The sequence below is a fragment of the Molothrus ater genome, chromosome 11 (genome assembly GCF_012460135.2).
Source record: "Molothrus ater isolate BHLD 08-10-18 breed brown headed cowbird chromosome 11, BPBGC_Mater_1.1, whole genome shotgun sequence".
Classification (NCBI taxonomy): domain Eukaryota; kingdom Metazoa; phylum Chordata; class Aves; order Passeriformes; family Icteridae; genus Molothrus; species Molothrus ater.
The window spans coordinates 10,445,748-10,470,165 of NC_050488.2; the positions used below are offsets into that span (position 1 = coordinate 10,445,748).

Consider the following 24,418-nt stretch of genomic DNA (forward strand, 5'->3'; position numbering starts at 1 on the left):
GGCTGGCTGCTCAGGAGCTTGTGTCACTGCCCAGTGTGAGCAGGGTGTCCCCCAGCAGACCTTTTGGCCACACTGGGAAATGGACCAGTGCCTGCTTTGAGGTTTGGATGGCCTGGCTCAGCCTGTTTGCACATTGGTGTGGCCTCAGCAGTTCCCAGCAGGGATGGTGAGGCACCCTCAGAGCAGCTGCAGCTGTGGGCTCTGTGACCAGGCTGGGATGAGACATCCTGTCCCCATCCCTGGCCATCCTGGTCCCCAGCAGGGTGGTGTGGTGGGTGCGGGGGCTCAGTGCCAGTCCCATGGCACCACCAGACAAGTTAGTGGTAGACATCCAGCCCCATCCTCTCTGCAGGAAGGTTATTTTAAGCAGGATTTGGTCTGTCTGTGTTGGCTGGAGTGTGGTGGGCACTGGTCAGGAAATGCAGGGACAGAGGGTAATTGTCTCTGCTCCTTCCCATGGGTAGTTCACCACAATTTCCTGGGTGGGAAAGTGGTTGTTTTGTAGGAAAACAGAGTGATCCATGGCACTCTGTCCATGGCACGCCAGGAATGCTTGTCTGGATTTCTGGGGGTGGCAGGGCTGGAATGAGCATGGGTAGGAGCCACCACTCACATAAATGTGCCTGGAAATGGTGACAGCAGTCAGGATGTCCCTGTTCTCTGTCTGTGGTAGCTTTAAAGCCTGGACTCTGGAGATTGCCTCCTCTGTGGGTTGCTGGGGGATGCAGGGCTGGGGAAGAGGTGATGAAGCAGCACAGGCTGCTGTTCATTTTTCATCCCAGAAGGCTGCTCTTGTGAGACAGCCCCTGCTGATGCAGAGCTGCTGTGGAGGGTGAAAGGCTGTGGGGAACAAGTGTGTTGGTTCAGATTAGGTAGGTTCAGCTTGTGTTTGTTCTTCATTCCCCATCACTGGGAATGGCTGAGGACTTTGTGAAGGAACCTCAAAGCTGGGGTCAGGCCCAGTCCCAGACTGCCTTCATCCTCTCTCTGCTGATGCACAGCCTTGCAGCTGGAGCTGGGAGCTGCCAGAGAAACTCAAATGGCAGCATTTGCAGTGTGATTCTAAAGCTCCAACCTCTCCAGACAAACCTGGACATCCATGTCATATTCTCAGCCAGCTAGAAAAATTATTTTAATGGAGAAAATCTGATGTGTGATGTTTGGGAGTTTGTGTGAGCTGCGGCCTTTCCTTTCTGCTTATCCCATGCCTTCATAGCTGTCTCCTCCTGGGGCCTGGGGCTCTACTGGGAGGGGCTGTTTTTGGCAGGACACAGAGCTCTGTGGGCTGTGCAGAGTGTTCCCAAGGGATGGAAGCCCTGGGCAGTGCCAGACTGAGTTGTGTCAGCAGTTGGATTCGCTCATAGGGGAAATGAGTTGTCCTTGTACCCCCACCCCTCCGGGCACCCTGGGCGCCCACCAGCACCAGGTGCTTCCTGTTTGGGCACAGCCTGACATTTTTGCTGGATGAGACACTTCTGCTGGCAGATGTGGAGCCTGTGACATCATGGGGGGATTGGGCTCAAACTGGGAATGAGCAGAATGAGCCCCCCCTGCCTGTGTGGGGAGAGGGACACCCGTGCCTGCTGTGCTCCCTGGGCATGCCTGCACACAGCCATGGTGAGCCCAGCCTGGGGGCATGGACTCACCCACCACCCCAGCTGGGCTGCAGCAATAATTACTGAAAAAGGAGATTGGAGTGTTGGAGAGTGAGCCAGGAGTTAATATTTGCCAAGTGTGAGTGTACCCTGTGAGGAAGGCTTGGGCCACCCATGGGGTCCCCCTGCAGTGTGGAGGAGATCAAGCAGGCAGGGGCTGCTTCCTTGACAGCACTTCCAAGCTGGGAGCTGGTGGGGGAAAACCAACATGCAGTGATGGGGACACTCCATGGAAATGGCAACAGGCATGAGGTGTGTCCCCACTGTGAGTTGAGCTGATTCTGGAAGTGGGGGGGAACTGAAGCCCCACTTTGCAGAGTGGCAGCTGTGATACAGAGCAGGGAGGTGGCAGAGCAGTGCCCAGTGTCCCCAGACTGCCCCAGCCCTGTTGCCATCTCTGCTTTGGGGCTAACACTACTGTTCCTCTCAACTTTTATTTTGTTTAGTGTGTTTTGGAGATAAATAGTTTCTCCCCTTGAAAACTGTGCTTTTGAGGAGTAAAGACTTGTGAAGAACAGAAAATCCAAAGAGTAAAAGTGGTTGGGTTTTTCTGTCAAGATTCACTAAATCAAACAATTTCTTTTTCTTTTCTCTGCATTGTTTCAAAGTTAATTAATCATACTGGCTGAGATAAAGCCTGGCACTTTGCAAGGCTCAGCCTGGCTTGCTGCAGGATGGCAGGAGGCAGCTGGGCAGCCTTGGTCACACATGGCTGCTGGTGGCCTTGGGGCCAGAGCTGCCCCTGCAGCCACGCTGTGGCCATGGGAAGCTTTGTGAGAGCAGTGGGGTGGCTGTGTCCACTGCATTTCTGTTTCTAAAGCAGCTCACACGTTATTCTCTCTTGATGTTATTTCAAGCCAGCGCTCCCAGGAGTAGCTGCTCTAGGTGTGAGACCTGTGCCCGGCTCAGCAAAGTCGGTGTGGGATCACATCAGGCTGTTGTTGCAGAAGTGTTACCCGCCAGGGCTGCAGAGCTGTTTTGCTGCCTGAGCTCATTTATTTTTGCTCCCTCCTGCTCCCCTGTGCTTTGCACACAAGAGTCACCAGCTCCCCTGGAGCAGCTGGGAGCCCGTGGCTATTAAAAGTGGAGTGCTTTGCCCTCCCAATGTCTCCTTCCCCAGGGGCTGGCAGGGAGGTGCTTTCATCTCCAGCTCAGACTCAGCAGCATCCCCTGGCTGGAGTCACTGTGTGCTGGGCAGCCTGCAGCCGGGCTGGGTGGGGTGACACTGCTTTGAGCTGGTGCAAATGGAAGCAGCAGCAGCAAAATTTGCTGCAGAGCAGGTTCTCTGCCACACTGCAGAGCACATTGCTGTGTCAAAGAGGGAAAAGGCTTTTTGGTCTGCTAATGAAAGAAGGGGGATGGAGGCTGTAAGGGAAGCAGGAGGGCTGAGCAGGTAGTTTGACAGTGCACAGTCCAGTCCAGAAAAACCTACTGGCTGCAATGTTGGCATTGAAGTCCATGTTGTTTCCACTTGGCCCAAACACGTGTTGCTGTTGCAGCGGCAGGTTACAGATTCCAGAGATGGATCCTCTCCCCACCTCCCACCTAAATCAACCAGGGCAGTAGTAGAACTCTACTGCCCTGCCACCAGGTTCCTTTGTGCTCTTCGTCCTGTCTTCAGGGCTTTGGGCAGAGCAGGTACAGGGTGCTGGTTTGGGTTTGCTGCACACGAGGATTTTCTCAAGTATGTGCTCAGGGTGGTGTTTTTGCAGTGCATTGCCAACCCTGCCAGCCAGGAGAGGGCCACAGGGGTGCTAGGGGAGGCTTTACCATGTTCCCATCTCATCATCTGCTTCTTGTTCCCCTTGCAGGACTGCCCTCAGATCCTGCCTTCCACCCAGATCTACATCCCCGTGGGCGTGGTGAAGCCCATCACGCTGACGGCCAAGAACCTGCCGCAGCCGCAGTCGGGGCAGCGCAACTACGAGTGCATCTTCCACATCCCGGGCAGCACCACGCGCGTCACCGCCCTGCGCTTCAACAGCACCAGCATCCAGTGCCAGAACACCTCGGTGAGTGGGGCAGCAGCTCTCCCTGCTGGGGGCCCTGTCTGTGGGCTGCTCCTTCCTGCTGCCCCAGGCCCAGCCCAGCTCGTTGCATGGGCAGTTGTGCTCTCTCATGGCAGGGACAGGGCTTGTGTTGGTTGTGGGGTGTGAGGGGAGCTCCCTGCCACTACCCCCAGGTGCATTGGGAGGCTGCTTGGGGTTGTTCCAGATAGGATCAGTGCTGAAGCCACCAGGATTTAGGGAGCACTTCCAAGGAAATTGGGTTTGCAAAGCTGAAGAAAGTTGCCTGGACTGGAGCCAGCTGGGCCCAGATGTGCTGGAGCCCCCTCGACCAAGCTGTCCCATTTTACAGGCAGGACAGAGGTAACACCTCTGTGTCCCATTGCACACGTGGAGCCCTCCACATGCAGCTGTGCCTGCCAGCCCTGCAAGCGCTTCCCCTCCTCCCCTGCAGCCTCTGTCCATCCCTGACTCCATCCCTGATCTGACCAGCAGCTGCCTCCTTCCCCTGCCTGCCTGCCCTCCATCCCATGCTCCCTGCATCGCTCCCTGCCTTGGTGTCCTTGCCCCCTGTCACTTCAGCTCTCTCCTGCAGGCATCTCTGCCCTCTCCAGGCACCTTATCCCCTAAGTGGGAGGGGGTTTAGGAGCCCTGGGTGAGCTGTATGTGTGCCTCTTGCTGAGCACTAGCCCATGCACAAAGCCACTCTGGGTGCTAATAGCCCCACTGGGAGCTGCCATTGCTCAGCTCCTCAGTTGCCTGCTGTGCTCTACACCGACCTGCCCTCATCCAGATGCAGCCAGCCCCTCCCTTTGCTCGCCCGTTTAATCCTTTTAAAATTTGTTTTTCATCTCTCCTACTGTGAAAGCTCATTTGCAGCCTAACACCAGTGCTGATCCCTGCTCTCTTTGGTGGCACAAGTGACATTTAGAAACCACTGAAGATGAGCACTGGCTCCCTCCCTCCTCCAGCAATCCCAGGGCCTGCAGAGCCTTTGGACAGGAGCAGCAGCCCTGGGGGATGCTGTGCAGCCAGCCCAGCCCTCTGACAGCTCTCCCCTGCCTGGAGCTGTCTCCTGCCCAGCTCTGTAGTGTGGGGTTTGGCTGAGTTTATTCCAAAGCAGTGTGGGACACGTGTGCTGCAGGATCTCCCTGTGGGGAGGTGCTGTGGCTGCACAGTGCTGACAGCAGCAGCCTGATGGCTCCTGGGGCTGTTGGGGAGAGGTGCCTGAGCCAGAGGGGAGCCTTTACATAACAGAGCTTGCAGAGAGGCTCTGAACGATGTGGACTCATTTCTCCCCACTATGTTTCAACTTGTCAAGCAGGGGGGGGAGTCTGAAGCACAATGCATTCCCTGTGTTTCCCAAGGGATGCTGTGGCTGCCAGGATTGCATGGCCTCTGCAGCTCTTCTCCAGAGGGATAGGACAGCTGTAACCAGCACCTTTTCCTGGGCTGACAGTGGTGGAGGTTTGACCTGGAAATTGTCAGGGATGCTGTGAAAACAGCACAAATTGTCAGAAGGGCATGTGTGTGGTGTTGTGAGGTGTGTGGAGAACAGGTAGCAGCAGCTCCATGGGCTGCACTCTGGGGCAGGAGATGTGGCTTTTGAGTGCAGGGTGGCTTCACACAGAGAAAAACAGAGTTTTGACTTGAAAGAAGCTGCTTTGCTTTCAGGGTCTGCTCGCCTGCTTTAATGTTTGAGGGCAGTGAGCCAGGCTGCATTATGGTGTGGGGGATTCAGATTCACACTTGTGTGGTGTTTGTCTCCTTCATGCCTTTTTGCAGTCCATCTGGCTGTTTGATAGTGCTTCAGGCTCTCCCAGCCATGGCCCAACGGCTTCTTCCATTGCACTTCATCCTTTGGGTTAGGATTTTGGTGTGGAGAGCACTGGCAAGCAGAGAAATAGGAAAAGGATGACATCTTCCCAGCCAACAAGTGAAGGATGGATGCCAAAAGGCATTTAAGCACACAGTGTTTCCAGGAGTTCAGTGGGATCTAAACAAGAGGTTAAATACTCTGTGGAATAAGGGATGCATTCCTGAATCACTGGTGAATGAAAGGCATAATAAGTCAAGCCCCTTAAAACTCTTTGTCTTTTGTTTTAGTGCTTGTCAAACTCCAATGACTTGTTAGCACTCTGAAGAAAGGACATCTTGGTTAAATATTCAGCAGTCCATTCATTAAGATCTGAGTGTTGACTATAAACATCGTTTGAAACACCCAATAGATCTTTGGCAAACTCAAGGGAGACCAGCTCTGGTATTCCCCAGCATCCCAGGCCATAAACCAAGCTGAAAAAACATTTTCTGCCTCCTCACTTTGGTCTCTTTCTGCTCTTCAAGAGGAAAGCAACCCTAATGGTTTTCCACATATATTGTAAAGATGCAAAAAGGAAAGACAAGCCTAACTAAGAAAATGAAGATCTTTGCCAATAAACTAATTTTTGCAAATTGATTGCTTTTAATCTTCTGGAGGCAGACTTTTCCAGTCTCTTTTTGCAGCAGAGGATGGAGAAACAGTCACCTGTCTTAATGCATAAAGTTGATGCCACTGAAATTCATTCTCCAAATATCCTTGCCTCTGCCTGTTCTTTCCCATCTGACATCCCTCAACAGAGTTCATCCTCCTGATTGCTGCAGACATGGAACAGTTTTGCAGTTGAAAAGTGCCACAGTCCCAAATCTGCACTAATGCCTGTAACATTGGACTTGATCTGATTTAGCCTTGGCCTTTGCAAAACGGCTACAGGTGTTTCTCACTGTCAAGGCTTTGGCTTTTTCTCTCTAAAATGTTCCTCTAAAGGCTGAAATAGCCCCAGAGCTGCTATTTCCCTTTAAATGTATAAATAGGAAGAACCCCTGATCTCCTTTTCATGAGCTTGTTGTCTCAGCACTTTAAATTAAGCATCATGCCTCAGTTATTTCCCTTTCTTTTTAACCAAAGCCCCACGTGGTGAGGAGCAGCTGTGCCACCTCCCTGGCTCCCTTTTGGTTCCTTTCTCACCAGTGCCCCTGGCATGGAGAACCCACCTTGCCCACTGTTTCTGCTGTGGCTGTGGAGGTTCCTGCCCTTTGGCTCAGCTCAGGTTGGGATATTCACCCTGGAGTGAGCATTATTGCTGGGACAAAGTGGTGTGGGTACAGAGCAAGCTGGGCTGGCAGGGTGGGCTTATGTGTGGTACCCCAGTCTGGATGCTGAGGAGTGAAGTAAGACCTCTCAGATTTATGTTTTCTGAGTATTTTTTTGTTGCTGTAGAACCTGGGTGTTGCTCGGCATATTCTCATGGTCTCAGGTTCTCATACCATGCTGGATTTGAGGCAAGAGGAATCCAGGTGAAGAAGCCTGTGTGTGATTGGGGAGGAAAGGAGGAGATCCATGAGAAAAGAGAAAAAGGAGACGCAGAACCAGAGGCTGAGCGTTACTGTCAAGTTGTGCTGTTGTGCGGATGACGGTGTTTTACTCGGCCCAGGGTATATTTATAGAGGAACATAAATCATACACACATGCCCTGTTCTGAGCACTGCACACCTCCACTATATGTATCTCTAATTAACCAGCCATGGAGAGGGAAGCAGGATTGGAGCCCACAGCCCCAGCTCCGTTCGCCAACAAAGCCGCGCTCTCCATCCTAGCGGTGCCTACATTTATCTTTCCTGCAGCAGTGTTTAAAGTGAAAAGGGAGTATCAGGAGAGTTTGATAGGATCCAATTAAATTCCAGCAGATAAAATAATGATGAATTGCAGTTGAGCCCTGGCGAGACGCGATGTACATTACTGCCGTCCCTGTAGCGCGGGGAAGGAGTTGAGGTCATCAACTACAGAAAAATAGGACACAGCTGCAGCCCGAGCTCTCCTCCAGAAATGCAGCCCAGGGGGATGGTGCATGTGGGAGTGAGGGGGGCTGCACAGGAAATTTGGATGTGTGGGTTTGCCTGCAGAGGAGCAGCCCCTCTGCTGCCTTCCCCAGGGATGGGTTGGGCAGGCTGTGGCTGCAGTGGCATGGATGCCCTGTGGAAAGGGTGTGATGGCTGTGGGGCTGCCCTGCCTCCTCTGGCATGGGAAGGGCTGGTGCCTCGTCCAGTTGGCATGGCATTTGCAGGAGCATCCCAAAGTGCATCTCAGTGCAATCTGCCCACAGATTTAAGGTTTTTCTTGCTAGCTGCAGCTGCGTCTCCTGTGTGGCTCCCTGGAGGCACCTTCTCAGAGTGCTGAATCTCTCATTCCAAGGGAAGCTGGGTAGCTCTCAGTGCCTGTTGCTGCTAGCTGGTGGGTGTGTGAGCAGTGGGTTTCCTAGAATCAAAAGCGGGACCTCCACAGCAGGTGACAGCCACAGCCCTTGTTGTGTGCAGGGTTGGTGTCATTCCCTGCATGGGGGCAGGGTGGATGTGAGAATCAGAGATGTGAAAAGAACGTGAGGTTGGTGGTTGTTATTTGGGAAGATGCCTGAGATAAGTTTTGGGTAAAGAGCCTTGAGAAAGGCTTAGTGAGGAGTTCTCTTGCCTGAACTTCATCTCTGCAGAAGGAGACCTTGCTGGGAAGACCAGTATCCAGGTGGGTGTGGCTGAAACATCCTCTGTCCTCTCTTCCACATTTGCCTTGTAAGCTCTTCAGGGAGGGACAGGGAGACTGGCTGGGGTAGGTAAGGAGCCAGGCAGTTCTCATCTCAGTTGCTGGCATCTTTTCTCCCATCCCCTTCTGTGGGCTGTGCTGCACCAGAACACATCACTTTTGGGCACTGTTGGTTTGCTCTCAGGCTGTGCCTGTCGCATTTTGCTCCCAGAGCAAACATCCCTTTCCCATAGCTTGTCCTCATAGCAGTTTCCAAGCCAAATCATCCTTTGGCACATCTGGGGGTCCTGGGCACCTTTGTAGAGTGGAAGATGGCCTGACAGCAGGGCTGCCTGGGTAGGTGCATCCCCCCACTCACACCCATCCGGGCTTACTCTCCTGCTGCTTATCCCAGTCTGCTGCCAGCCACTGGGATTGATTAACTGGGAGGTTAATAACAGTTAAATGTTTAATGGGTGTTTAACACCATGTTAGCTCTGAACAGGGAGGAACCAGTGTGATGGAACCTGTTGGCTGTCTGTGAGCACTTTTGTGGTTCCCATAGGATGGACAGATTGGTAAGCAGCCCCTGCCTGATCCCCACCAGCTGTGGGGCCTTCAGGGCTGGAAGGTGGCTGCTCCTTTACTTGGATGCTGCTGCCTCCCTGGCTGTGGGTGGAGAGGCCACTTTTGTGCTTACAGTATGGCAAGGGCTGTTGTGAGGAGGCCTTGTGGAAACACCTTTCAAAATATGAGACATTTTGGAAATTAGACCTGATGGATCTCCAAGTCCCAGGAGGCCCAGCCTGGAGCCCCTGCAGCTGCAGCTCCTGCCTGTGCACAGCCAAGTCCTGACTCCAGCTCCAGTGTTCCACAGGGACCAGGAACAGCATCCAAGCCACAGACCCACTGCTGTCTCTGCGGGGCAGGTTAGAGGCTGCTGACAGACATGCAGATGCAGAGGACACATTTTTCATTGATATCCATGTTCCCTTAGTGATCCCACACTTTGAACACCAGCTGAGGCAATGACTCCTGATCTGCCACTTCCCTTCACTCAGTCCTGTGCTCCTGCTGCTCCCCGCTGTCTGCTCCAGCTCCCTGCCACAGCAAAGTCAGCATCCTCAGTACTGTGCCCTTTCCCAGAGGGAGACAGTCTCTCTTGCAGTTGGCCTCTTGCTGTCTCAGGACTGGTGCATGAGGAGTTAATGTTCTCCCTCCCTCTCCCCCTATTCTTCTTCTTCCAACCCACCTCCCAGAAGAACTAATTTCCAAAAGCAGCCGGGGCAGAGAGATGCAAATAAATGTTTTGGACAGCTGCAGGCTGGATGCCTTCCCGAGATGCCAGGGCCCCAAATGAGACATGTCAGAGTACAAATTGAAAATGCCAATTTCACTTATGCTGCCACGTGGCTCGTCACAGCTAAATTCTGCTCCAGCACTGCCACCACCCTCCCCAGCATGTGCTCCCTCCTGCTGCCAGGGAATGGGCTCTGCTCACTGCTGTGGGTCTGGCCAGCTCCTTGTGGTTCTGTTGAGGATATCCTTGGGTGGGAGTAGGATAGGGCAAGGTGAACAGATTTGGATTCCTAGCCAAGTTCTGGCTTCATCTTCTTGGGCCTGCTAACAGGAATGTTGCTGAGAGGCTCTGGTGGTGGATAGTGCATGGTGGGGATGTGGTGAAAGCTGTCTGAGCAAACACAACAAGAGCTGCCATGTCCAGGGGGTTGTGTTGAGGGTGATGGGGCTCTGCCTGTAGACAGGCGATGGTGGTGGAGCTCTTGGATTTGCAGCTGGCTGTGTTATGTCTGACAACTGCTGTGTGCAGCTGACCAGCAGCAGCCTTCCTCCCTGGGGAGGGCTGTATTTTGGGGTCTTCCACCCTGCATTTGGGTGGGGTAGCTCGTGGACAAGGGATCACCAAGAAAAAGCTGTGATGGAGGACCAGGCTTGGCTCTCATTGGCACCCTGTAGTGCTGAGGGCAGGGTGTGTTCCTGTAGCCAGGTCTCACTCTGGGCTTGTGCCCCATTTTGGTGCCATGTCTGATGCTGGGCTGGTGATGCTGCCTGTCTGGGGGAGAGATTCAGCACAGAAGGGGCCAGCTTTGGTGGTCAGGTGAGAAGACTGAAGTGCTGTTTTCCAACTGGCCTCCTTTATGGGCCACCCCTTGTGGAGGGGTTGAGTAGAGCAGAGCCACTGCAGAGGGTCCTGTGTGGGGCAGCAGCTGAGGCAGGGCTGGAGGAGATGCTGAGGCCACCTCCTCTTGGTACAGCTTGGGGCTGTGAAAGGTGACACTGGGACTGTCTGGAGGTGGTGGCAGGGCTGTGGGTGAACCACTGCTGGTGCATCCACTGCTCTCTAACAAACTCCAGCAAGCCATGAATCATTCATTTAATCTCTCCTGACACGCCTGTCATTTTCTCAGGCAAGGAGCGGGGAATCTCTTGCCGAAGGAGGTCATTAGCTGTCAGGGATGGTTCCAAATGCCTTCCTGCCTCTGTATCGATTAAACCTCTCTGGCTGCATGCAGGGGCTTTGCAGGGAATACTGATGGTGCTGCTGGGGCTGGGGCTCAGATGTTGAGGCAGGGGAGAGGGGTCTGGATGAGGAGGAAGTGCTGGCCAGGCCAGAAGGAGAAATGGAGGTGGGTTTGTCTGGACAGCAGCAGATCCAAAGGCCTGAGTTTTGGTCCCCTAAAGCTGGGGGGGGTAGGATTCCCTGATGTCACCTTCCTACACGGAAACTCAGGGTGGTAGTTCCAGTCCTGAAATGGAGAGCAGCCAATGTCCAAGCACAGTGTGGAGCTGGGACTGGGGCATCTGGGGGTGTGGTGTGCTTTCTCCTGAGATGTTTCTGAGGGCTGGTGTGGCAGTGGAGTGGTCCTCAGCTCTGTCCCACCCAGAGCCATGTGGCCACAGCTTTGTCATTTTGTTATGGGTGATGGGGCTGGAGGGGACTGTGAGGGACATCCTCCCACTGGCTGTTGGGGGTGACTCTACTGAATCCACTCCTGTGATGTGCCTAGCCTGTCCTCCCCAAGCTTCACTAGTGATGACCATAATCCCAGATATTCAACTGAGCATCCCTGGAGTCGGGAGGACATGGGAAAGGGCTCGGGAGCCTTGTGGGGAGAAGTACATCTGTGCTGCAGAGGCACCATCTGTTTCTTCCTCTTCCAGCAGCAGCAGCTTTAGACCTTTGAGTTGATGAGCTTTGGGTCTATTTACAAACCCTCTGTTTTGCTGCTTTGTCTTTTTTTGTCAATCCAGCCCCACTGGTTTCATGTGCTGTGACTGGTGCTTTGATGAGTGGCTGTCAGACCTGTTTGTCCCTAGCCAGCAAGTCCCAGCCAGGACACTGTCCCTCTCCTCTGGGCTGATGGGAGCCATCCATGTAATGGGACTGTATGTCTGTCTATGCCCCTCACCACTAGGACATTTGTCTCAATAATTAACAGGCTCTGCCTCCTTCTGTTTCCTCCTGCAGTATTTCTACGAAGGGAATGACATCAGTGACCTGCCCGTCAACTTGTCTGTGGTCTGGAATGGGAACTTTGTCATTGACAACCCCCAGAACATCCAGGGTGAGTGAGGGATGGGATGGGACCTGGCCCAGTGCCCCCTCAGCCTCCAGGCTCTGGACCATAGTTTGCACCATGCTTTGGTGGGTTTTTAAACAGAAGGCTTTTCCCAAGAAGCTTTGGGAAGAACTCCACTTTGGTGTTGAGTCCAGCGTGCTGCTGGCTCCTTCCCGCGGGGCTTTGTCCCACTGGGAGCTGGTAGGAACGGCCAAGATCAGCTGCCTGTTTCCCCCAAACCTTTTCCCATGGGCTGGGGGGCTGTGCTGACCCTGCCCTCCTCCCTCCCTTGCAGCCCACCTGTACAAGTGCTCGGCGCTGCGGGAGAGCTGCGGGCTGTGCCTCAAGGCCGACCCGCGCTTCGAGTGCGGCTGGTGCGTGTCGGAGCGGCGCTGCTCGCTGCGCCAGCACTGCCTGGCCTACGAGAGCAGCTGGATGCACGCCAGCAGCGGCAGCAGCCGCTGCACCGACCCCAAGATCACCAAGGTACGTGCCACACCCTATGCTGACCCCAAAATCACCAAGGTATGTGCCACACCCTGTGCTGACCCCAAAATCACCAAGGTATGTGCCACACCCTGTGCTGACCCCAAAATCACCAAGGTTTGTGGACACCCTGTGTCGAGGGACCCTGATGGGATATGGGGATGGGGCTCTTCGGGCAGCTCACAGCAGCCAGATCGACTCAGTGTTTAGTAACTGAGTGTTTTTTGTCACCAGTTCTATTTCCAAGGCTAAAATCCTCTCTCCACCACCCCCGGGCACTGGGCTTTCTGGCTTGTTTCCAAAATTGCAACCCTTCCTGCACATGACTGATGGATCCAGGGAAGCTCTAGGTTGCTTCTTGTGTTGCCATGTGCACTGGGGCCAGTAGTTCATCATCATCATCCCATTTCCCTGACAGCTTTTATGACCTTTGCTTTTAGGATTGTGTATATTAATATTCACATGCCTGTTGGGCTGGGATCCAGGTTCACAAGGAGGGACTGGTGGGTATTTCTGCTAACCCACGGCTGGCCGGGCCTTGAAGGTGTTAATTACTGGAGTCTTAGCACAGGATCTGATCTGTTTGTGTTTCAGTGCCTTATCTGATGAGGCTGGAAATGAGAATGTTGGCTTTTCCCAGTGTGTGCTGCCTGCCTCTCACACGGATGGGCCCTGCAGTGTGCTGGGTGGCAGCCATGTGGAGAGAGAGGGGAACAGCCCTGCTGGGCACATCCCTGCCTGCAAGAAGTACTGCCTGCAGAGCTGCCTGGGGCTGATGGAGTGCTGGCAGGAGAAGGGATCTATTCCTGAAAAAGTGGGATTGAGCCTCAGAGCCTGCATCCCTACATGGAAGTTGTGTGTAGAGCTGCAGGGCTCCCTGTCAGCTTCCCACTGTGCTCAGGCTGAACTCCCCAAATCCAGACCCCTAGGGATGATGGGAGTGGAGATTGCTGTGGGGCAGGTCATGGCCTTGCTGTATGCTGTGCCCTGGTCCTCTTGTGTTCAAGTGACCAGGGCTGCAGGCATTTACACACACACACACCACTCACAGCAGCTTCCCAGCAGCTGATGGTGCCCAGCATTGGTCACAGCAGTTGGTCCAGAGCTGATGGTTAACAGCTCTCTCACCCTGAATCATCATGAGATTTTACAGTAACTGCAGGTGTAGCAGGAACGGATCTGTTAGCAGGTGGGCTTGACCTTGGCACTGCTCTGTGTCAGTGCCCTGGGAGGTGGCAGGCAGTGTGGATGTGCAGTGGTTGTTGGTGTGATGCTGCTCCTGTAGTCTGCCTGTTGCCTCCCACTACCCCAGTCCCACACCTGTGGGCTTCCTTGCAAGTGGTCCAGAGAAAAGCCTAGTGCAGAGAGGGCAGCACAGGCTGATGGGGGAGAAGAGTCTCCTACAGTGGTTTCATGAGGAGGTGGAGGCTCCTTCCTGGCCAGCTCACCAGAGTGCAGGTGTCCTCATGGTGGTGGGGCTGGGCTGGGAGATGACCATGATTCTTCACCCTTGAATCATTTACCCATTGTTCAGTGGTGGGGGCACTTCCAAACCTCTGTGGTGTCTTTCCTAGTGCTCCCTGTGACCCTCAGAGTGACATCCTTTCCCTTGGGAAGGGGCTACCCCTTGGCCTCTGCACCTCCTGGCTGTGCTGTGGCCACCAGAGCTGAGAGCAAGCCAACTGCTTGTACCCGCTGGAGCTGGTTGCTTGTTGATGTAAAAGGACCCTATGAAACCAATTAGGAGAAAAGCAGCATTGTTTGTTGGGGCCAGGGGTCCAGAGGTGGAGAGGGGAAAAGGGGGGTTGAGCAGCTATTGCTCTCCTTGGTAGCTCCCCCCTCCCACACACCTTGTTTAGCTGTGACCTCCCTGTGCTGGGTGGCCAGCAGTGTCATTTCGTTCCTGGGCTCCTTCCTCCCCAAACACGTGGCCCTTGTCAGTTTTGCTGCGGAGGAGGAGGAGGCTGGAACATGCAGGAGCAGCTTTTAACACTCATTTAGAAACACCAAACAAACAGCCACTTCTGCCAGCCTTCCCACCAGAGCTTTCTGAAGGGGAAGACCCAACCTGCTGCTGGCTGCAGCTGCCAGAACGAGCTCCAATCCCAGACTTGGGCAGGGGCTGAACAAGGTTTAGGCAAACAGTGGTTCCCCACAGCCCCAGAGGGTTTTGTTGCTGTGTAAATAGTGAGCTGTGACTGCCTCGGCGTGACCCAGGGTTCAGGCACCAGTCCTAGCTCTGCTGCTGGCCTGAGACGTGTCCTGCAGGATGCCTGTGTGGAAAGGGACTGGGTGCTCCTGTCTGAGTTCATGAGTGCTGAAGGTCACCAGCCCAGCGGCAGAAGTTAACCCCAGAGGCAATGGCTGTAGTGGGACTGTGCAGAAACAACCCCTGGCTCCATGCAGGCCATCGGGGTTGATGATGTGGACAGTGTCCACTGCTGCATATTTCCCACCCTCAGCTCATCTGCTTTTCCTTGCTGTGGAGATGATGTTCAGGAATGAGCCTTTCACAAGGAGGAGGAGGAGGAGGATCCATCTGGCTCAGGCCCCAGGGCTACAGCTGCCCAGCTTTGCCAAGAATGGAAAGAGCTTACACGTGCTTGGTCGTGGCTTGAACCTGTCCAGGAGCTGGGCTTAGTGCAGGCAGAGGTGCCTGGCAGTGCTAGAGGGGAGGAGAGGCTGCTCTCAGCCTCCTGAGCAGAGGAGCCCATCACCTGCAATAGAACCATCCCTTCCCCTGGGTCAGGCTGGGATTTCTTCCTGGACTGACCCAGCCTGCATTCCCCTCTCCCTCTGCTGCTGTCTGCAGCTGCCTTCTCCTCTGCTGTGTCTTTGTGTCATTGGGGACCCAGCTGTGTCCCCAGGCCCACTCAGGGCATGCAGCTCTGCCATTCATCCCAGTCAGTGCTGCAGGTGGGCACTTGACCCTGGGGCCAGCAATCACTGATGTAAAACTGCCTGTAATTGCCTGGTTAGAGGCAGCATCCCCACATACCTTGGAACAGGGCCCACACCTCTGTTCATCCCTCATTCTGCCACTGTCTGTCAGGCCACACCTGTCTGCTTTATTGGGCATCATCCTGGTAAATGAGGCGTGGTGCTGTGCTGAGGTCCCCTCCCTTCCCAACTGGCCTCAGCAAAGGGATTGCTGGGGAAGAGAAAAGCATTTCCCCCCACCTGCCATATCACCTCTGCAGGGACCTGTTGGAGATGCTTTCTCCTTTGAGGACATCTTGGACATAGGAATCTCATCCCTGGGCACCTGGGACCTGGCCAAAAGCCAGGCACATCCAAGGGCTTCCTTGCTGGTTCAGCTGATGCTACCCTGTCTCCTTCAACTGTTGTGTCCTTGTCATCTAGGAGATGGCTGTGCCTGCAGGAGGGTGTCCCTATCCCAGCCCTCTGCTTGGACACATCTCATGTCTCCTGGCTTGGTCCTGGGGGGATTTTGTGGATACAGCTGTCACTGGGGAGGTCGTTCGTGCCTTGTGGGCAGCTTACAGATATGCTGGCATTTCTCATCACCTGTCTGCTCCTTGCTGCTTGTAACCACATCCTGCAGCTGCCTGGGCTGCAGCTTGCCTCAGTGAGGTATCCCTGTGGCTCTGCATCCTGGTGACAGACCATGCTCTCTCCTAGCTGTTCCCTGAGACTGGCCCCAGACAAGGAGGGACCCGTCTGACCATCACTGGCGAGAACCTGGGCCTGAAGTTTGAGGATGTTCGCTGGGGTGTGCGAGTGGGCAAAGTGGCGTGCATCCCCATCGAGAGCGAGTACATCAGCGCTGAGCAGTAAGTGCCTGCTGAGGGCTGGGCGTGCTCCAAGTCACCTCAGGAGGGTTAGGACAGCACTGATGGTGTTCAAATGCTGCCCGTGGCTGCAAAAGGCATAGAGCTGAACTGGGAGGGAAGTACCTGCTGGTTTGAGCTCTGGGAAGAGCTCAAAGGCTTTGGGGAAGCTTTTCTGAGGGCTGGCACTGTCAATTGCCACCACCTTGGTTTCTCATGGATCTGCTGGCACCTGGGACCTTTGCTTTGCACAGGGGGTGTCTTGGTGCCAGGACACTGAGAGTTTCTTACTTCCATCTCTTAGGATTGTGTGTGAAATCGGAGATGCCAGCCAGAGCAAGGTGCATGAGGCACGGGTAGAAGTGTGCATCCGTGACTGCACGCCCAGCTACCGGGCCATATCCCCCAAGACCTTCACCTTTGTGGTAAGCTCCGTGCTGGGGACAGGTCTGTCACCTCAAAAGGGAGATGATGCTGGTTGGTTTTGGGTGGTTTTCTGTGTGAGTTGGAAAATTTGTCATCATTTTCCTGAGGGGGAGGCAGGGGTTCTCTGGTCAGGCATTGAGTCATGATGATTGAATTTCTTCAAGGCTGCCACTGCTCTGCCTCCCTACTGTCCTGCTGGCACTACCAGGCTTTAGTACTGCTGCTGTCTCACAGGTCCCTCTCCTCTGTGACCCTGTCACCTGGTTGAAACTGCTTGGGGGTAAGGATTTCAGTTCCAGCCTGTCTGACTCCAGGGATGCCCTTTTCCTTTGACAGATGCCCACTTTCTCCCGTGTTGTCCCAGCCCGGGGCCCTCTCTCTGGTGGCACCTGGATTGCCATTGAAGGCACCCACCTCAATGCTGGCAGCAACGTCTCCGTGACCATCGGGGGACGGCCCTGTGCTTTTTCATGGTGAGGGGCACAGAGGGTGGTGGAGGGTGGGCAACAGGCACCTTCAAAGGCAGTGGGACCCCCAGACAGAGCAGCAGCCAGAGGCCTGGGCTAGGAAGCCAGGAGAGACCATGGGAGCCAAACTCCCTGGGTGGCCAAAGGTGTCTCCTCTTGAAACCTCTGTGTGTCAGAGGCTGCAGGAAGAGCCCTAAGAACAGAGATTTTTCTCTAAAAGCACAAAGCCCTGAGGCATGAAGTGGATAATTTTTAGATTAGGGATGATAATGGAGCGGCTCTTTAAATATTTTCCTGCGGTAATTACTGGTTATCAGCCCTAATCGCTGCTGTTTGCAGCCGCCGCATGATGGGAACGCTCAGGAGCTGCTCAGTCTTTCCCGCCTGCCTTTTGTTTCATTTCTTGGGTTTTTGTTTTTTCTTTTTTCCTCCTTTCTCTCTTCATCCCCCAGCTGTTTCAGAAGGGGAGAGGGGCTGGGGCCTGGGGCTCCCTGGCTGCCCTGGCCCCGCTCCTGCCCGGGCACTGACGGGTTGTGTGTTTGTGCCCCAGGAGAAGCGCCCGTGAGATTCGCTGCAGGACCCCCCCAGGGCACACCCCCGGCGGCTCCCCCATCCTCATCAACATCAACCGGGCAGAGCTGAGCAACCCAGAGGTGAAGTACAACTACACAGAGGACCCCACCATCCAGAAGATTGATCCTGAATGGAGCATCAACAGGTGAATTGCAAGGAGCTTGTGCGATGAATGGGAGACTGTTTCCCGTATGGATTTCCCGCTCCTGATGGGCACATCTCAGTGCTGTGATAACTGCCAGGCTGCACTCCAGAGATGTGGCAAGAGGAGTGTGAGCAATGGCTTGGCACCAGGGCCCTGCTAACTCCTGGCCTACAGTGCTCAGCCTGGCAGGGGGCAAGAGCAGAGAGTGCTTTGGATCTGCTTAATTTCAGCTTGACATTTGGTGGCGGCAAATAAAATTAAAATATTTCCCATCGGGGGATTTTTTGAAATGTTTACATATTTTTCTAAAAGGCTTGAATTGGCTGGAGAGGAGGTGAAGGAATCCATTAAGAGCTAGTGCCAAGGGAAACCTTCCCCAGGCTGTTGATGAGGAGCAAGCTCCCCAGAGGCATGGCCAAGGTCTCTGGGAGCATGGGGCTTTTAACACCAAATCATGGAGAAAACCTGGCAGAATTCAGCCTCTCCTGTCACCCACTGTGATGCCTCTGTGATGGAGAAAGCGTGGCAGAGAGGAGCTTGTACTTGGATGCTTTCCTGTTGTGAATGCTTAGTTGACTTTAGGTTGGTAGCCATCTTCAGACCCTAAACCTGCACACAGAGTGGGATGTCAGTGTTAATCATCAGGTTTTATATCTCTAGTTGGCCTTTGGGTCAGCTGAAATGATTTAACATTGGTGCATGCCAGGTCCTGCCATGCAACATATGGGTGGGATAAGAGATACCTGGGGCATGGTGGCTCACCCAGGCTGGGGCAGATGGCATCTGGCTGGAGATGATGGCTGCTTCCTTCCTGGAACTGGGGATCCAGTGCCAAGCTGCCTTTCCTAACCCACTGTCTCCATGTCTCTAGTGGTGGGACATTGCTGACTGTGACTGGCACCAACCTGGCCACCATCAAAGAGCCCAGGATCCGGGCCAAGTACTGCAGCTCTGAAAGGGAGAATGTAAGTGGTGCTGGCTGGGGCTGGGGGCAGAGCACAAAGAGGAGAGATGTTGTCTGTGTGCAACAGAGGGCAGAAAATGCACCCTTTGCCCTTCAGGTGTGATGGTCTGGAGAGGCTGAGGTCCAGAGGCTCCTGCCCCAAAAAGAGGCACCAATCTCTCTGCAGAGCCTGCAGCCAGGTGCTTTCAGGAGAGGGTTGAGATCTCAGCATTCAAAACTGGTGGGAGGTTTGTGGGACATCTATAGGATATTGACAGAAAGAGCCCATCTGCAGCTTCCCACCCCTTGCACATCCATTGCAGACAGGAGTCTGTCTCTGCCCTGGGGTGGGATGTGATGCCTGTTGATAGAACAGAACAGAAGATTCCAAAGCTGAACCCTGTGTCCAGAGCCGCTGCTTTCAGGAGAGCCTTGTGGGGTCTGATCCTGCCCACCTTGTTGGGAGTGGGTCTGACCTCGTTCTGTGTGTCCTGCAGAACTGCACTGTCTACAATGACACCACCATGGTGTGCTACGCTCCCTCCATTGACAACCCTGTGCGGAGCCCTCCCGAGCTTGGCGACCGCCCGGATGAGATCGGCTTTGTCATGGATAATGTCCAGGCCCTGCTGATCATCAACACCACCAATTTTGTCTACTACCCAGACCCTGTCTTTGAGCCACTCAGCCCCACAGGGATGCTGGAGCTGAAGCCCAGCTCTCCCCTCATCCTCAAGGTAAAAGAGTCTGCGCCTGGGGGCAGAGGTAGGGACATGTCCCTCTGTGGAGGTGGCATTTTGTCTCTCCTGGAGCAAATATTTTGCTGTGTGTTGGGTTTTTTTAAACATTCCCCATTGCATGAGAGCTAACAGTCTCATTCCTTGTTCCCTCAAAGGGCAGGAACCTGCTCCCACCAGCTGCTGGTAACTCCCGCCTCAACTACACGGTGCTGATCGGAGACACTCCCTGCACCCTCACGGTCTCTGAGACACAGCTCCTCTGCGAGTCCCCCAACCTCACTGGCCAACACAAAGTCACAGTAAGTGCTGACACTGGTGCCTTTGCTCCTTGTGCCTCGTGTGTCTCAGAATGTCAGTCTTTATCCCAGCACCAGCCCTGCTGTGTGCTCGTCCTTGAATGAGGACCAGATAATAGGTGTATGTGCAAGAGCGTTCCACAGGAGTCATCTTCCTGCTCCCTAGGCATCCCTCTTCCTAATTACTTGTTTGGTAAGACCAAATACTTTGTCACCCTCCCCCACACTCAGCTTGGTGTTACTGTGCCCTGGCTGGTGCTGGATGCGAGGCAGGGGGGATTCCCACCTCTCCCCCTCAGTGCTGGCACATGCTGCAAGGCAGGGTCCTTTGTTTGTGGGTTGTAGTGCAGCAGTGCTCACGCTCCAGGACTCTGCCATGTTAAAAGGGACCCAGCACAGTCCTCCCCAGGCTCCCCATCTGTGGGGAAACTCGCTTTACATCCCATCTGTTACTGTAATGTTGTCTGAATGAGACATCAAACTCTGTGCCGGCTCCACGTGCACTGGCAGCGTGTGTGCTGCGTGCCATTGAAGCGCCTCGCACGGCTCCTGCCGTGCCTGCCTTTGCCCTGGGCTGGGAGTCACGCCCCAGCTCCCAGCACGGTGGGCACAGCAGGGAGGGCTCCCTGTGGCACACATTCCCTGACAGCAGCTCCATTTTTTGCCCTGCTGTGGTGCAGATCAAGGCTGGAGGGTTCGAGTTCTCGCCGGGGACGCTGCAGATCTACTCGGACAGCCTGCTCACCCTGCCCGCCATCATCGGCATCGGCGGCGGCGGCGGCCTGCTCCTCCTCATCATCATCATCGTCCTCATCGCCTACAAGCGCAAGTCCCGGGATGCTGACCGCACCCTGAAACGGCTCCAGCTGCAGATGGACAACCTGGAGTCCCGGGTGGCCCTGGAGTGCAAAGAGGGTAAGGGATCCCTTTGCCATCAGCCTGGGGGTCTTTGGGTGTTTCTTGCTGCTCCAAGGCTCAGCGTGCTCCTACCCTTTCCTTACTGCCTTTCAGAGAGGGAATGGGAACGGGCAGAGCTGCTTTGTCAGTGGAAGTGAACTCATTTTAGGCGGGATTTGGGGATTTTTCCAGTTAAGAAGTTCTTCTCTGTTTCTCCAAGTGGGAAAAAAGAGAGCAAGCAGGGTAGCGAAGGCTTCCTGTGAGTGGGCAGTGGATCTCTCATTATGTGACAGACAGAAGCTGTGAAATTGGACAGAATTCCTTGTATGATACTGCTGATAAAACCTAATTGCCCATTATCCCCCTGAGCTGGCTCCAGAGGCCCCGACCCTGCCAGCCACAGCCGCAAGCAGCCCGGACACTGCAAATGAAGCAGGCACTGAAAACAAGATAATAAAAAGGGGAAGGAAAGACAAACCTTTGCTCCCCTAAGTCCCCATCCCTCCACATGCCTGTGGATGGCACTGGTGACAGGGAGAGGGGAGGGAGCTGGTGGAGGGGATGGTGTCTTGTCTTCCACAGCTGGCAGATAAAAGGATCTGCTTTTAATTAAAAGGCACAATCTCTTCCCTGCCTTTTCTCTTTTCTAGTCCCACTAGTTACAGATAAGATAGCACGCCTTTCAAGCTGACGGTTTGTTTTTTCTCATCAGGCTGACGAGCCTGAAGTCCTCTGCCTGGCTTTCAGCTCCCTTTAAAGTGCTGTTAATTTGATTTTTCTGAGGGTTTTCTCCCCCCACCCCAACCCCCTTCCCTGGTGCATTTCCAGGACTCTTCTCCCATCAGCTTTTCCCTGTAGGTGCAATTAAAGGTTCAGGACCCCCCTGGATCATGTTCCCCTGGGAGTCACAGCTGCCTCTGCTGGGATCGGGAGGTTCTGGGGTGGGTGTGTTCAAGCTCTTCTCTCAAGTAGTATTTAGGTCAAAAAGAAATGAGGGCAATCTTGTGATTTAGGCTAACGTTTTCCCCAAGAAGCTCTGTTTTTGTTCAAACCTTGCTGTTCCTCCCTGCCCCCAGCATCCCTGGGAGGCTGCAAGTGCTGGGCAGGGGGGATTTGACCCCCCTGGGACCTGGCAGTTCTGTTCCCAAATCTGCCACTTCATTTATTCCGGGGATGTCATCCCCACACTCTGCAGCTCAATTTCTCCATCTGTGAGATAGGGACAGCAATCACAGCCTGCCAGGAAGAGGAATGCTGAGAATATTCATGCCTTGGGGAGGGTCCACCCGTGGGGTGCTGGGGGTGTGATGAGGGGCTGAGTGCTAATGCTGTGTGCTGAGACTCCAGGATGTGTTGTTTAATTCTGCTTTTCCCTCCCTAGCCTTTGCTGAGCTGCAGACAGACATCAATGAGCTGACCAACGACCTGGATGGGGCTGGCATCCCCTTTCTGGATTACCGCACCTACGCCATGCGGGTTCTCTTCCCGGGGATAGAAGACCACCCTGTGCTGAAAGAGATGGAGGTGTGGGTCTGTCTGTCTGTCTCTGTAGTGTTTCACACTGCGGATGTGCCCCTGCACAGTCCCCTGCATGAGCCCCTGTGCCCCCGGGCTGGGGAGATGCTTTGGTTGGATGCTGGCCCGGCGTGGTGCATCTCTCCACGTGGCAGCCAGCGCGGATGTGGACTGGCTGCCAAATGGTTACTGTGTTCTCTGACATTAATATCAATATTTATATTAATATCATTGCTGCTGTCATTTTCTACAGCACTTGCTTTATTCAATTGGGTTTGTTTGATGCCTGACTGGTCACTTGTTTTTAGCAGGGTTGTCTGACATCGCCTGCTTGCTTGGCTCCATTTCCCCATGCAGAACCCATCCTTGGCATCCTTCCTCTGCTCCCCAAACCAGCTCCTTCTCTTCTCCTGCCTGTCCTCCCCACCTCTGTATAATTTAGTGCATGCAATTGCATAGCAATTGCCTCTCGTGTGCTGGGCTGCTGAGGCCACTCTTGATTACAAGAGGAAGGAGGGGGTGACCTTCGCTTCCCCTCACTGCTGACCCAGCACAGTAATTAATGTCGACGTGGGCTTCACAATGTATTTAGGAGAAGTAATTGGCCCTGGTGCAAGATGCACGGTCACTAATTACAACACAACAAGCTCTTACCAACTGCAAGTGCACGTGCTGGTGTTGTACACCAGCATGGCTACGGCGTGGGCCCTGGCCCTCTGCCTGCTCTGTTTCCCCAGCCCCTAATCCCAGCTCTGGAGGGTGGTGGGGACCCTGTTTCCATGGATTTCCCCTTGCAGCTCAGGTTTCCGGATGCTCAGAGCCAGAGCGGGCGTGTAGGTCTCCCTGGGGCGCAGCCCTTCCTGTCTGTGCAGATGCCTGGCTCTCCTCTCACCTCTGCTCTTGCTCTTAAAGAATTTCCCTAAAGAGGGAATGTGGAAAGGGTATCAAAAAGGGTATCAGAGGAGGAATTTTGCATTTGCTGTGGCAGGCTGGGTGGACTTTGTCCATTTCCTGCTCCTAACTCACAACATCCTGCTTGAGAGAGCACACCAGCTCAGCCTGGCCTGGGAAGCAAGGAGTTAAATTTGCGAAGGGGGAAAAAAAATCCCCAAAAGAGATTAAATAAAGCAACTAGAGTTGTGTAAGCTTCATATAATTTAATCAGGTTTGCTTTTATTTGTCTCTTTACTCAGAGTGTAACATTAGCTATTGCAAGTGACGGAAGGAAGCTTGCTCACACACATGCTAATCCACAGCGAGCACCGGTACCAGCTCCCTTCCTCTGCAGGCTTTAGGGGCAGGCTGGCTGCTTTATGAGAATTTAAGCCTGATTAAATATTTAACTCAGTATTGTTCATTTATTTCTGCTAATGATCAGCAAGTTGAACATGGGGCTTTGGAATTGACAAGGACTTGGTAGGAAGCAGGAAGCGGAAAATAGTATTTTGGAGAGGGAAGTTACAACCGTGAGGAATTTCACTGAGCTGAAGAACACCAATCCAAAGTTTTGATTGAAGTGAAATGATTTGATGTGTCAAAACTCTGTTCTTCATTTTGAGTTGGTGTTTTGAAATGAAAAGTGTTGTTTTGTCTCCAAATACCGACATGAAGCAAAATTTAATGCTTATTCTCCCAATCAGGGAGACAAGGGGGGGAATTAAAGAAAAAAACTGATGTTTTATCACAGGAAGGCTTTTATTCAGAGGAAACCATCTTTTCTAGTGGGAAAATGGAGTGTTGTAAAAATATTAATTTCTGATAACAAATGTGGTCAGGGCTGGCCAGAGCTGGGCTGCTGATGGCAATGCAGGTGTGAAAGCATCCAAGCCCAATCCCTGCTGGGTCCTACATGGCCAAATATGGCCAGAAATGCAACTTCAAATGTCTCATGAGTACAGGGACTTTTTTAGGGTGCGTCTGCCGTGGGACAGAGACAGATTTCTGCTATTATTTCCCTGTCTGAAATCCATCCCTCCAAACTAGGCGGGTTTGCTGCTGGTGGAGCTCGAGGTTGTGGCTTTATTTGCTTTTTAGGAAATACCCAAAGCACATGTTGCAGTGTCTTGGGTGGAAATTGAGCTGCTTGTTAGCTGAAATTGAAAATGATAATTTGTGTGTGTGCTTGGGAGAGAAGGAGTGTTTGTTTATGGGAGGGAAATGTGTTTATGTGTCTGCACACAAGTGGGAGAGAGTCTTTGTGTGGAAGGGTGTTTCTATACAGACATATATACATTGATGCCCTGAGACTGTGTTAACCTGATGCTGGGATTTTACAAACTAGATAATTCTTGTGGAGGAACTGAGACTGATCACTAAAGGGGAAGCTTGGTAGTAGGGATAGACCTAGTCCA

At 53.6% G+C, this 24,418-nt stretch overlaps 1 protein-coding gene across 1 annotated transcript in view; it reads left to right on the plus strand.

Moving 5' to 3' along the window:
* Positions 1-24,418, plus strand: part of PLXNA1 (plexin A1) — a 115,578-nt gene that overhangs the window by 65,613 nt on the left and 25,547 nt on the right. Inside the window, exons 10-21 of the mRNA XM_036390740.2 lie at positions 3,467-3,667; positions 11,698-11,794; positions 12,084-12,274; positions 15,917-16,068; positions 16,370-16,490; positions 16,828-16,964; positions 17,509-17,676; positions 18,548-18,641; positions 19,117-19,356; positions 19,515-19,658; positions 20,336-20,570; positions 21,934-22,076. Of these exons, the coding sequence (XP_036246633.1) occupies positions 3,467-3,667; positions 11,698-11,794; positions 12,084-12,274; positions 15,917-16,068; positions 16,370-16,490; positions 16,828-16,964; positions 17,509-17,676; positions 18,548-18,641; positions 19,117-19,356; positions 19,515-19,658; positions 20,336-20,570; positions 21,934-22,076 (1,923 nt within the window). The remainder of the gene's footprint in view (positions 1-3,466; positions 3,668-11,697; positions 11,795-12,083; positions 12,275-15,916; positions 16,069-16,369; positions 16,491-16,827; positions 16,965-17,508; positions 17,677-18,547; positions 18,642-19,116; positions 19,357-19,514; positions 19,659-20,335; positions 20,571-21,933; positions 22,077-24,418) is intronic.